Here is a 14,131-nt window from a genome sequence, read left to right as displayed (position 1 = left end):
TAGGATACACCCAGATTAGGGTTAGAGTTAGGATGCACCCATATTAGGGTTAGAGTTAGGATGCACCCAGATTAGGGTTAGTGTTAGGATGCACCCAGATTAGGGTTAGTGTTAGGATGAACCCAGATTAGGGTTAGTGTTAGGATGCACCCATATTAGGGTTAGTGTTAGGATACACCCAGATTAGGGTTAGAGTTAGGATGCACCCATATTAGGGTTAGAGTTAGGATGCACCCATATTAGGGTTAGAGTTAGGATGCACCCAGATTAGGGTTAGTGTTAGGATGAACCCAGATTAGGGTTAGAGTTAGGGTTAGGCTGCACCCAGATTAGGGTTAGTGTTAGGATGCACCCAGATTAGGGTTAGAGTTAGGATGCACCCAGATTAGGGTTAGAGTTAGGGTTAGGCTGCACCCAGATTAAATCAAAAGCAGCAAGAAGAAAGGGCTGAAAGCAGTAAATTTAGTTTAGAAAATAGCTGGCCAGTGGTTGATGGAAATGTATGATGTATTAATTATTTCTTTATATAATTGCTTCTTTATTTCATTACTGCTTTATTTATTAATTACTGCTTTATTGGACATGGAACAGTGGAAGCCTTATGCAGAAAGACACAACAGCTACAATACAAAGTCCTGGAACCCTAAACACCACTCTCACTATTAAATACCCCCCTCACTATTAAACACAACCCTCACTATTAAACACCTCCCTCACTATTAGACACTTAGACCCTATCGCTCTATTACTCCCTTACTGTTAGACATCTCAGGCTGTGTTCTCTATCCCTCCCTCACTATTAAACACCTCTCTCACTATTAGACACCTCAGGTTGTATTCTCTAACCCTCTCTCACTATTAAACACCTCAGCCTGTATTCTCTAATCTTCCATCACTATTTGACACCTCAGTGTCCCTCACTGAAAGAAATCTCTTTAACATATGATCTAACATAAGGAATAACACCAATACAACTCTTAAGGTGTACACCTTAGTTCCTTGTAGTAGAGCTCCTTGAAGAGTTCCTGGTTGTCCACACGCATACAGGATTTCCTAAGCAGTAGGTAGCATGCAGTCTAAGTGCATATTCTGAAATATTCCCCATGACTGCTGGGATCAGGCCCTGCCCACTGGCTCAAGGCACTGAGCCTGTCACTCTGACCCACAGACACAGTGACAAACACACTGATCTCTCTCAAGGACTGGTGCCAGTCTCAGCAGCCTGGCCCACCTTTGTGCTGACTTAGTTATGAGATAAACATCTTAAAAGAGTCCAAACGTGCAGACACACCCACTCATGTACACACACAGAACACCCAAACAGACTAGGATTGCAAGTCTGCATCTGACAGACACTGTAGCGCCACCTTCTGGTGCTGTTCCTTTCCCAGCCAAACAGTATTAGAACAAAATTAAATTTGTTTTACATCTTCATTATTCGAATTTAGCACTGTCTGTATTACTGAAGCTCAGGGGCTTTGCATCTACACACAAGTGTAATTTTTTTCGGGCAGCTTTCTAAATCAGACCTAAGATGAAATTCTGAACTGTCCACAGTAAAGGTAATAGCAAGAGAGATGTAATAATTTGATCATTTTAAAATGCCCAAAAAATGAATGAATAAAAATGTAAAACCGGGGGGAAAAAGCATCCAAATACTCCCCCCCCCCCCCCCCCCCAAAAAAAAAAAAGAAAAAAATAAAAAAAAAAGAAATGTTTACGCAAGGACGAGGTAGAAAAGTCAGAATATCGCTAAAGCCAAAATGCTGAAGTGTTGGGAGTTTCAGATAAACGATGACCTATGAAGCCAGAAGACCGAGTTAAATCACGCTAACATACGTCAGCTGAAGTTTATTCGCATAACCATAGTGGATGAAAACACGACTTAATTTAAATTTCCTAAATGTGCAAAACGTTCGCGAAACGTTTGGATGGAAACCTGGCTAGAAAGAGAACTCACCATAAGGAGGGTACAAGCGGTTCAGATTTATCCACTGTTTGGAAATGTCGCTCTCTGGTGGAAAACAAAGCAAATAACTAAATAGTATGAATGAAGTAAACATATAACTTGCCTAATTTCCCGATTGTGCCCATGTTTTTCCATATATTTACAGTCACTAAACTGTCCTTAAACATTACTTACATTTTTTTATTTTTGCAAAGGTTAAACCTGAATTTGTGGATTTTTTGTTTTTTTGGTTGTTTTTTGCTCTGTATAAATTTACACTAGAGCAGGGAAGACTGTCTCTGGTGCGGGAGATCTGTGTCCTCACAGACGCTTAGTTTCGCAAAGCAGATCTAGTTGGTTTGGGCTTCAGGAACATCTTCAGTAGGGTAACCTAGATGTTAGCTAACACATTCAAATATGAAATAGTTAGACTACCTGGTTTGAATTAAACTGTCAATAGTCCATAGACAATATGGAAATATGAGGATTTTCTTTCATATATTTGTAATTCATGGCTGCAGCCAGAGCTGATGTAATTGGTTCATTATTTTTTAAGAAACTGGTACCCTATGGTGCATGATAAAATAGTATGACAAGTGTTGTCTGCTGTCACTAGCTTTGTCAGCAAATTTATTACAGCATCCAGATTTTTAAAAGTATAATAGATTATACTAGAAACTTTTGTATTGTGTGGCATAGTATGAAAACAGTAATCACTCAGTCATACTACAAATGACTAAGAATAGTATGGGCAGGTTAAGCACAGCCTGAGGGACCACTCTATGGTTCCCAGTTTCCGTTGCTTCACTTGATACAAATGGGAAACTGTGCCTGGCACTGGTGAGGTCCAGTGAGGTCAACTTGGACCTCACAAATCTGTATATGGTAAACACTTGGTTCTCAATCCAGTCCTCAGGCAGGTCACTCTCACTCTCACGCTCGCTCTTACTCACACACACTCTCACTCACACTCGCTCTCACTCTCTCAGCTCTTCATGGAGATAAACAGGGGTGACAATTATCTAGCTAAGGAATGCTGGGAGTTAGTTTTCTAAAGTAGTTGGCTGTTGACAGGGTGGGTATCCAGGACTACAGACCCTCTTAAATAAGTTTGATTAAATCTGCTATTTTGTTCATCAGTGTAGTTTCTACCAAACTACCAAACACGTACACTTACAGCAGGGCTACCCAGGTCACCTTTGATGCTTATTTGGTATTTCACATTTCATGTAGGTTCTTTGACACCTTGTGTATCTAAGTTAGATTGCTCATATACTGCTCGTTTGAGCAACGTTAGTACTAATAACGTTGTAGTACTAATGTTTATGTATCTGTGCAAATTTAAGAAAATACTATAAATAATTTCCATCTTGCGGCATTGTCTCAGTGTGGGAATATAATCCTTAAGGCTGTATATTATTCTACTTTAAATGCGCGTTTGTCGCGCATGATGGCGTCACAGGATGACGTCGTAGCCCACATAGTGCGAAGAGAAATTAGTGCCACCGTTTCTAAGAACGTTTGAGAGGCCGGAGTGGCAGAAGGTGAGGTGAGGGGAGGGTTAGGTTAGGTTGGGTTAAAGATACCCCGTGTGACCGTAGGTATTGGTGTTTGTGTTGTCGTCTCTACATAACCCTGTGTTTTAATCCGTTAGCATAGTTAGCATAGTTTGCCCATTGTGAGTTAGTATGTGTTATAGCAGTGTGTGCTATGACTGTGTTATAACTGTATGTTAAGTATGTGTTATAGCACTGTGTGCTATGACTGTGTGTTATAGCTGTATGTTATAGCTGTGTGTTATAACTGTGCTATAGCTGTATGTTATAGCCGTGTGTGTTATAGCTGTGAGTGTTATAGCTGTGTGTGCTATGGCCGTGTGTTATAGCTGTGAGTGTTGTAGCTGTGTGTGTTATAACTGTGTGTTATAGTGTTATAGCTGTGTGCTATAGCTGTGTGTGCTATAGCTGTATGTTATAGCCGTGTGTTATAGCACTGTGTGTTATAGCTGTGTGCTATAGCTGTGTGTTATAGCTGTGCGCTAACCCAGTCGTCTCTACATAACGCTAGCTTATGTGCTAACCCGTTAGCATAGTTAGCATCGCTGCCCGTGGTGAGTAGCAGGTCTGCTAACTTCAGCTACGTATCCGAGCTCATAGCTACTCAAACGCCAGCCGTTATATTAGGAATGATTATATCATTAATAATCAGAGCCCACATAATAACAAAATTATTCGCTAGCTGGATGAATTAGCCTTTATAACAGTGACTTCTCCTATTACGTGAAAAGTCATCACGTCTGTTTCAGTCGGTGACAGACCTGTGGCCTGTGCTAGTTCTCCTAGTTAGCTAATTTATCTAACGCTAAGATAACTAGTTATCTTATTGACTGCGTTCAGAAACAAAGATAAACGTTACTGACGTTGGGTTAAGTTAGGGCTAGGTTGGGCTTAGTTACTGACGGTCGGCTGTGGTCGTGGGGAACGTAGACCGTTAGTTAACCTAGGTTAGTTAACTGTGCTATCTCTCTAGCTCTGTGGTTAGGTGGTTAGTAATGTAGTAGTATAGTGTTTCCATATGCAGTATTGTTGATATGTCTGTCGCCGAGCAGGGATGGAACTGACATCTTATTTTTTATTTCTGATAAAACGAACTATTTGTAAGATCACTCAATTTGCATTAGCTAACAAACTATAGTATAATGTAATTAATGTTATTCACAATAAACATGACGATACTTTAACGTTATACTTTGTCCAAGTTGAGTGCGCTGTTGAGAGTCGCTGTCGGCATTAAAACCGTTACAAGTTGTCTGTTTTGTTAATTTAACTATATAAGTTGGTATACCTCATTTTGGATTGTAGTCGTGAATGTTTCCTGTTGTTTTACTGTCTATGTTTCTGTAGCGTATGTCCTGGTGAGATCCGGAAAGGGCACCGTTCAGACCTTTCTGACAGGAGTCTGGAAGAATGTCTGAAAAACCGACCCGAATTGCCATCGTCAACCATGACAAGTGCAAGCCAAAGAAATGCAGACAAGAATGCAAGAAAAGTTGCCCAGTGGTTCGAATGGGTACAAATATATACATAGATTTAACAGTGTCATTTCTGAAGCAGTTTTATCTAAATCATAAATTCTGTAGAGCCCAATCACAGATGGGATATAAAACTATTTATTTCTCCTTGATAGAAGGTTATATACATATAATTGGGTCTTGTGCCCCAACCCCACTGTATAATTGTAAATTATCTTCACAGGAAAGCTGTGTATAGAGGTCACCCCACAGAGCAAACTTGTCTGGATATCTGAATCACTCTGTATAGGATGTGGTATCTGCATTAAGGTATGAAAAGCATGTTTTTAAAGACCATCCTATATAACAGTTTTGGGTACAAGACTTTCACCAAGACAGAAGGCAATGTCAATGAGGAAGCCCTGATTAATGGGACCCATGTGTGTCTTTTTGTGTGTCTACTATTTTTTACTTGTTTTGTGTGCATGTTTTTTCTCCTCATTTTGTAGAAATGTCCATTTGGGGCCTTGGCCATTGTCAACCTACCAAGTAACCTTGAGAAAGAGACCACTCACAGATACTGTGCCAATTCTTTCAAACTCCACAGGTAATTGATATGGTTTACAATATAAAATTGCATATCCTAAATCTTTTCTGCACAAGTAGGTTTGCTTGCATCATTATAGGCTACCGATACCCAGACCAGGAGAGGTTTTAGGGCTGGTGGGAACCAACGGCATCGGAAAGTCAACTGCACTTAAGATCCTGGCAGGAAAACAGAAGCCAAACTTGGGAAAATATGACGTGAGTGTGAGTGCGAGAGAGTGTGTGTGTGTGTGTGTGTGTGTGTGTGTGTGTGTAAGAACAATTTTGCTCTTTGTTATTAAGTTATGCATGTATGGCATTGAGGACTGAGATGAAGTTTGTTCATTAAGAACTTGCACTTTATAAAAAATATTAAAGTATCTACCAATAAAATACATGCTCCTTCAAAACAAGGTTATTTTCTAGTGGTCAGGAGAATACATGAGAGATGCACAATACCATGAGAGCCTGGGCGGATATTACTGTGTATTAGCTCGGACAAAAACCTCCAAGGTCTGGTTTACTGTGGCTGACAGAGGGTTAGCAATCTGCATGGATCGTAGAGGAGAAAAAATCTATTAAAATATTTCTGCCTTATGCTAATCATATATTTTGTCCAAGTAATAAGCCATGTAATAAACGATTATCTAAATGCTTATATTTTCAGTTCACAGACAATCTAGTTTGTCTGTACATGCAAGCAAAAACAAAAAAGCTTAGGCGCTTGGTAAAAGTTTTATGAAAACGTGGCCAAATTCATGGCGATATCAAATTTCTGTTAGTCATTTTCATCTAAATTATGACACATTTGAGTAGCCAAGAGTTTCCAGAAAATAATGTGTGACAGCTTCAAATAAAAATGTTCACTGGCAAAATGGAAGAAAAAAAACAAACAAACAAATAATCTTAGAATAGAGTTTTAAAAAGTCATTAGTGAACTGTTTGGTGACTATGTACAAGATTACATGGACTGGATTGCAGAAGCAGATTGCTAGACTAAGATCATACATGAAGTGTAAGACTTTATGGGCTTCTTTTTTTCTTTTTTTAAAGTAAATAAACACGAAAACTGGTGCAATGGACAGGCAATCCACACACTTGGTGGTTTAATTCAGACATGGCCTTCTGAGGACACATCAGACATATTAAGAATAATTAAGTACACAAAGTGTTAATCCTTCTCTTTCTTTGACAGGCTCCCCCTGACTGGCAGGAGATCCTGACTTACTTCCGTGGGTCTGAGCTGCAGAATTACTTCACTAAGATCCTTGAAGATGATTTGAAGGCCATTGTGAAGCCTCAATATGTGGACCAGATCCCCAAAACTGTCAAAGTCAGTTAGCCTAGAATTCATGCAGCTGTCTTCTGATTAGTTTGTACTTATTTTTGGTTCGGACTGGACATTTATGTAACACATGTCCATGTTTCCCAGGGCAGTGTAGGGTCTATTCTGAGCAGGAAGGACGACACTAAAACGGAGAGCGTGGTCTGTGAACAACTGGGTATGTTCATGACTGAACAGGCCATACACCAGAAAGAGAGTTAGCTGGAAACAGTTAGCTTTGCAGCCATAAATACAGAAAGTTATACCCAATGATTACTCAGCCTTAATGAACAGATCAGGTTTGCCCGTTTGAGGTCGAAAATGTAAATGGTTGTATGTTTTCATTGACACAGACCTGACTCATCTCAGGGACAGAAACGTGGAGGACTTGTCAGGGGGAGAACTGCAGCGTTTTGCCTGTGCTGTGGTTTGTATCCAGAGGGCAGACATGTAAGGTTCTAAAACTCTGGTACACTAAGCCACTTAATTTATCTGTTTTTACACTACAATAGGCCGCTTAATCTGTTTTACACTACACTAGGCCACTGAGGAGGTGTTCTCATTGCTGATGTCAGGTGGTTGTATTCAGGCCCTTTAGTTTAACTGAAGTTTATCTGAAAGCTTTGCACAGATTGGATCTGTTTTATAGAGACAAATTAAACCTCTTAATGGATTCAGTTATACAGTCAATATTTTTGTTCCTTGTAAATACCATTTTAGTCAAAGTCTGGCTTTGCTCTTTGTGAAACCTCTCTGAAATATCAATGTATCTTAGTTTAAAAGCAGAGCACTTAATGTTGGTTTGTAGTAAGGAACAAAACTGTTTTACCCCTTGTGCTCCTGCATTTTAAAATGGCTGCAGAAAAGCAGAGAATGTCCTTGCTTTGCTTCTACTGACTTGTGTTGTATCTGTTAGTTTCATGTTTGACGAGCCGTCCAGTTACCTGGACGTGAAGCAGAGACTGAAGGCTGCCATCACCATTCGCTCTCTTATCACGCCAGACAGGTGGGTGGGGCGCCCAGGCTCTCAGATTTCTTCAAATGCAGCTGTCTTCATTCTGGTTTTAATAAACTGACTTCTCTTGGTGGTTTCTAATCAAAAACAGGGGGATCCTAAAACATCAACTCTGAACTTCTTAAAACTTTGAGAATTAAACCAAAACAGTGGACAACTCACATACACTGTATGGACAAAAGTATCGGGACACACCTTAATTATTTAATTCAGTCCCATTGCAAACTCAAGAACCTAGCAATGAAGTCTGTGTTTACAGACATTTGTAAAGGATTATTCTAAATAGCTCACTGAACTGAGCGTAGTACTGTAATGCCACTGTTACAACAAGTCAGCTCATGAAATGTCTTCACTCCTAGATATTTCAAGATCAACTGTGAGTGGTATTATTGGAAAGTAGAAGTATTTAGGAATTATAGTGATGTAAAGTTACAGCGCAGGGCCACTGGGTGCTGAGGTGCATAGTGCGTAAAAGTTGCCACCTCTCTGCTGACTCAATAACTGCAGAGTTCTAGACCTCCTCTGACATTAACACCGGCACAGAAACTGCACCAGGAGCTTCCATGGGTTTCTGTGGCCAAGCAGCATGCAAACATGTCACTAAGCACAGAGGCAAGTGTTGGATGGAGTGGTGTCAAGCACGCTGTCACTGAACTCTGGAGCAGTGGAACCATGTTCAGTGGAGTGATGAGTCGTGCTTCTCTATGTGGCAGTCTGATGGACAAGTCTGGGTTTGGCAAATGCCAGGAGAACGCTACCTGCCTGCATTGTGCCAACTGTAAAGCGCGGGAAATCTTAATGCTTCACCATACCAGGACATTCTGGATAATTCACCTTGGTGGGAGAGTTTGGGGAAAGACCTTTACTGTTCCATCATGACTGTCCCAGTGCACAAAGTAAGGTCCTTAAAGGCACGGTGGGGTGAGTCTGGTGTGGAAGAATGTGACTGGCCCACACAGCCCTGACTGACCTGAACCTCATCAGACATCTTTGGGATGAACTAGAAAGGAGATTGGGAGCCAGGCCCTCTCGTTCGTGTCTGACCTCAAACACTCTTCTGGATGACTGGGCAAAAAGTCTCATAGACACACTCCAAAATCTTGTAGAAATCCTTCTCAGAAGAGCATAAGCTGTTACAGCTACAAAGAGGAGACCAACTCCTGTATATTTAGAATAGGACGTCATGAATGCTCATGTAGGTATCCGAATACTTTTGTCCATATAGTAAATACCAGCGTTGTGATTTATTGTAGTACCAGTACCTGTCTGCACTGGCATGGGACTCAAGACAAGTGTGGCCTTCTCTAAACGTCTTTTAGATACATCATCGTAGTGGAGCATGACCTCAGTGTTCTGGACTACCTGTCTGACTTCATCTGCTGCTTATATGGAGTACCCAGCGCATATGGTGTGGTTACCATGCCCTTCAGTGTGCGCGAAGGTACTGAGCTTGTTGGTCTCACACACTCATTTCACTACTGCTCATTGCTCTCATGTTAACAGGGTAGGTTTAACCTGAAAGTGCTACGCAGTATATGATGTGAGTGACAGGACTGCATGCTTATGCTATCTGGCAACTACCAATGTTCCTTTGTTAGCATTAGCTTTTTTAGCCTTTATGCTTGATCCAACCATGCTGCACCCAGCATTCTTTAGTTGCTACACTTTGCAGAGCAGAAGCGTCTTCTAAGAGCCTAATGACTCGTGTTCCCTAACCTGTGAAGTGCGGGGTAAGTCACAGGCACGACTCGTAACCTGGCGCACCTCATCTTCTTTTCCAGGCATCAACATATTTCTGGATGGCTACGTGCCAACAGAGAACCTTCGGTTCCGCGAGACGTCACTGGTGTTCAAGGTGGCCGAAACAGCCACGGAGGAGGAGGTGAAGAAAATGTGTCGCTACCAGTACCCCAACATGATGAAGGTGATGGGCGACTTTGAGCTGAAGATCTCCGGGGGCGAGTTCACGGACTCAGAGATTATGGTGATGCTCGGGGAGAATGGTGAGACGCAGACGAGAGTGGGCAAAAGTGTGTGTGTGTGTGTGAGAGAGAGAGAGAGAGAGAGACTGTGAGTGTAAATGGAGCTCATTATTCGCACAGGCTTAAGATTTCAGGGGTGTGCACCACTGGTTCTCCTGCACAGATCTGTTATACTTTTTTTATTAAATGAACGTATGAAAGGTCTGACATTTGACTGATGAACCAAATTAATTGTACAGGCTTTAGTTCTATGGAGTGGAGTACAGTAATGTGAAATATATTGAAATGCTCATGTAGTGTGTTTACATTTTGAAAAAGGTTTATGTGCTAAATACTAGTTACAGTCTCAGTCTCATTGTGAAACTGTTAATATCTAATCACTTCTTCCAGGCACTGGCAAAACCACCTTTATTAGGATGCTGGCTGGCCGACTAAAACCAGATGATGGTGGTGAGTAACCCGTGTCCTGTATCTATAACTGTTCAAAACCATTTATAAATGTCCATAGCTGTTTATAAATGTTCATTATTGTTTTATGATGCTCAAATATGTGCCAGTCTCACCCCTGCCTCTTCTGTTGCAGGAGAGGTGCCTATCCTCAATGTTAGCTATAAGCCTCAAAAGATCAGCCCCAAGTTTAAAGTATGCTACATACTGTGCTGTTACACCTTTAGCATACGCTGCATACTGTGCTGTTACACCTTTAACGTACGCCGCATACGCTGCTGTTACACCTTTAACGTACGCTGCATACTGTGCTGTTACACCTTTAGCATACGCTGCATACTGTGCTGTTACACGTTTAGCGTACGCTGCATACTGTGCTGTTACACCTTTAACATACGCCGCATACGCTGCTCTTACACCTTTAACATACGCTGCATACTGTGCTGTTACACCTTTAGCATACGCTGCATACTGTGCTGTTACACGTTTAGCGTACGCTGCATACACTGCTGTTACACGTGTTGAAAAAAACTAACAGTACCAAGTTGGGCTCTAGCAGTTAACATGTTTGTGTTTTTCCTCTGCAGGGTAGCGTGCGTGCTCTGCTCCACGAGAAGATCAGAGACGCATACACACACCCGCAGTTCGTCACAGATGTCATGAAGCCCATGCAGATTGACAGCATCATTGATCAGGATGTGCGTGCTAAGAGATACCGTGTTCTCTGTCTGTCTCGAGCAATAAACACATGGAGTAGACAATTTCTAAAAAATGTCTTAAATAACTAATTTGTTTTACACAAAGAATCTCATAATAAGAGATATGAACTAGATTGGGTATTAACTGAAACAGAAGAAATAAGAGCACCTGGTCCTAGCATTGCACCTGTTTACATGGTGAATACCTCTACATAGACTTGTTTATATGGGTTATACCTCTCCATACATTTACCTGACACTTTTATCCAAAGCAACTTACAATTATGACTGAGTACAACTTGAGCAATGGAGGGCCTTACTCAGGGGACCAACAGTGGTGACTTGGCAGTGGTGGGGCTTGAACCAGCAACCTTCCAATTACAAGTCAAGTACCTTAACCACTGAGATATGTAGACTTGTTTTCATAGGTTTTACCTCTAAATAATCTAGTTTACATGGTGAATACATCCATGAAGTCGTTCTCTGATCGTCACAGTCATGGAGATTGATAGGTGTGTGGGTGTGGGTGTGTGTCCGTGTGTGTACATGTACGCATGCGTACATTTTATTTCACGCATGCGTACATGTGTGCTCACAGGTTCAGAACTTGTCTGGAGGAGAGCTTCAGAGAGTGGCGCTGGCTCTTTGTCTGGGAAAGCCCGCAGATGTCTACCTGATAGACGAGCCCTCAGCCTACCTGGACTCCGAGCAGCGTCTGATGGCTGCTAGGGTCATCAAACGGTAGCGTCTCCCTTACTTAGACCTTTACTGTGTGCTTACAAAAAGTGGATGCTGAGGTTTTTTGGTTTTATTTTCTGTGTAAGTCCAGTGTTGTTAACATAGCATATTTCTACCAGATTCATTCTCCATGCAAAGAAAACAGCCTTCGTGGTTGAGCACGACTTCATCATGGCCACGTATCTGGCTGACCGTGTTATTGTGTTCGATGGAGTTCCATCAAAAAGGACGACCGCAAACATGTAAGTGCAGTATGTTTGAAGGGGAAAATGGCTCTATAAACATAAATGATAAATGTTGCTTGACTAAACGCATCTTGTGGACATCAAGTCTGGTTTATGCTAATGAAATGCTAATGATGCTTTGACCATCTGTCTCTCAGGCCACAGACGCTGCTTGCAGGGATGAACAAGTTCCTCTCTCTGCTGGAGATCACGTTCCGCAGAGACCCCAACAATTTCAGACCAAGAATCAATAAACTCAATTCCATTAAGGTAAACACATAGCTCAACCTTATTTACAGACAAGCAGTTGTTGTGTCCACATAAAAAATTACCCTATCCTTTTTCCTTGGACAGTAAAATTATATGTCATTTGAACTGTATGTTCAAGTCTGGATTAAAGTCTAAAAAGGATCTGGCAAAAACACAATGTCAGAATTTCTCTCTGATTTATTAAAAAAAGATTCGTGCCCATAGTTGAAATAATGATGCAATAACTTATAGTCTAACACTAACTTATCTGAGGTCTTTCTGGAGTGTCCACTGTATGTGCCATACTTAACAAGGTCTGTTGGCTGAAGTGATAGATTATTGTTTAAAATACATATTTAGCTTTTTTAAATAATGTCCTGGAAAGGCTCAGATATGTGATTGTACTGCACTGCTGTGCCTGTTTGATGCATCCCTTTTTGTTTGTTTGGTGTTTGCAGGATGTGGAGCAGAAGAAAGGGGGTAACTACTTCTTCCTCGATGACTAGTTTCATCCCTCTCGACAGGATCTGGCTGTCCTCCCAAAATCACACACTTCAGCAAGATTGAGAAAGGGGGAAAGAGTTTGCTAATGAGATGTGGACTCTGGACCTGCTGCTATAAGCTTGCTTCTGCCTTCCACTACAGACTTATTCTCTTTTTATTGGTACTTTAAGGAAAACTTCTGTATTGGCATTCTCAATACATTTTCAGTGTTTGACCACCAGAGGGCACCTGACTACCTGTACTGGCACATGCATTAATATTATGGCTCTCAATTCTCATGTCTTTTAATGTTGATTAAAAGATATGTGGATGACAAATTGTGCTTGCTTGTTTTTAGTTAAAGCCAAATCTATAAACTTTGTTTTAAAGGGACAATCAAAAGTACGATAACCTGATAAAAACAATTCACATTCCAACGTCATATCAGGAACTGAGCCACTGTGTGATTCATAAGTAAAATTAATGATTAGTATAGTTTCAGTTTGACCTTTTTTGAAAAGGTACAAGACAAAAATTACCATGAAAAATAAGGTTTTGCATTAATAATAGCCAACATGATTTCGGGTGCAGAAGCAACAGTGTTGGGGGAAAGCTGCCTCTAGCTCATGATGAGAAAGATGAGTGCTGAACATGAGGGATTTTTTTCTCAGCGAGAGCATACAAGAAGCAGAGCTTGTCTGTGTGCTGCCTCTCTGCCCAGTATGGTTTCTAAGACTGGTCCACAGTTTTCCATCAGCATTGTTTTTGCTGTGTGAAGCTCACTTAGTGCTGGTTAAAGATAGTAATTTATCTTCAGCCATTCACATGTCCCAGCTGTATAGACGTTCTTTACCCAGTCCATTTAAGACGAGTTTGTTTTCAGATGGTTTATTTCATTATTGAGATGCCAGGGCACAATGACTAATCTCAGTTATCATTTCAGCTACTGATTTATTCAGGCTCATATATTGAATACTGTTAGTGTGTACTGTTGTCATGTAAAGCAATTTGTCGTTTGTGTTTTTAGAACCAACATTTTCAATAATTCTTCATTTAGTACTGTGCAGCTAAATAACTATAATAGTACTTTAAATTGGTGCCAATGCTTTACTATTCAGTTCAGAGGAATGTTATTATTATTATAGAGAAGGAGATAGCGGTGTGAAGAAAAGCTTGAATCAGTGACCCAGAGTGGGCACAGGACTGCAAACTGACATCCATAATAGGGAAAGGTTACTGGAGGCTGGCGTTTGGTCAGCGGCTGTGTGTGTGTGCCAGGGTCCTGTCTCAGTGTCCTTGAAGTGCCGTGGTTAATTGGCGCTGATCGATGGCTCCCCTCTACTAGACTGGGAGCAGAAAGAGAGGCCATCCAGCATGGAGGAGAGAAGGTAGGGGCTGTAGAGAGAGCACAACTAAACTTGATGCCCA

At 41.1% G+C, this 14,131-nt stretch overlaps 1 protein-coding gene across 6 annotated transcripts; it reads left to right on the top strand.

The window, feature by feature from the left end:
* Positions 1–3,405: 3,405 nt before the first annotated feature.
* Positions 3,406–13,041, top strand: LOC113592233 (ATP-binding cassette sub-family E member 1). Of its 6 annotated transcripts, none has more exons than XM_027033033.2 (18): positions 3,406–3,492; positions 4,852–5,017; positions 5,203–5,288; positions 5,468–5,565; positions 5,645–5,762; positions 6,739–6,876; positions 6,976–7,045; positions 7,221–7,317; positions 7,784–7,873; positions 9,202–9,323; positions 9,664–9,885; positions 10,255–10,314; positions 10,448–10,506; positions 10,899–11,009; positions 11,608–11,750; positions 11,867–11,989; positions 12,130–12,241; positions 12,679–13,041. In XM_027033033.2, the coding sequence occupies exons 2-18, from the start codon at positions 4,915–4,917 to the stop codon at positions 12,724–12,726; spliced, it is 1,800 nt and encodes a 599-aa protein (XP_026888834.2). In that variant the 5' UTR covers positions 3,406–3,492; positions 4,852–4,914; the 3' UTR covers positions 12,727–13,041. The 6 variants fall into 6 exon arrangements, with proteins under 6 accessions (XP_026888834.2, XP_026888829.2, XP_026888830.2 ...); XM_027033028.2 differs by having other exon boundaries at positions 5,645–5,768; XM_027033029.2 differs by lacking the exon at positions 3,406–3,492 and adding an exon at positions 3,502–3,545 and having other exon boundaries at positions 5,645–5,768.
* Positions 13,042–14,131: the final 1,090 nt, after the last annotated feature.

This window comes from Electrophorus electricus, chromosome 11 (genome assembly GCF_013358815.1).
Source record: "Electrophorus electricus isolate fEleEle1 chromosome 11, fEleEle1.pri, whole genome shotgun sequence".
NCBI lineage: Eukaryota > Metazoa > Chordata > Actinopteri > Gymnotiformes > Gymnotidae > Electrophorus > Electrophorus electricus.
Note: the sequence above shows the minus strand (reverse complement) of the source record. Positions and strands in the feature narration are given on the sequence as shown.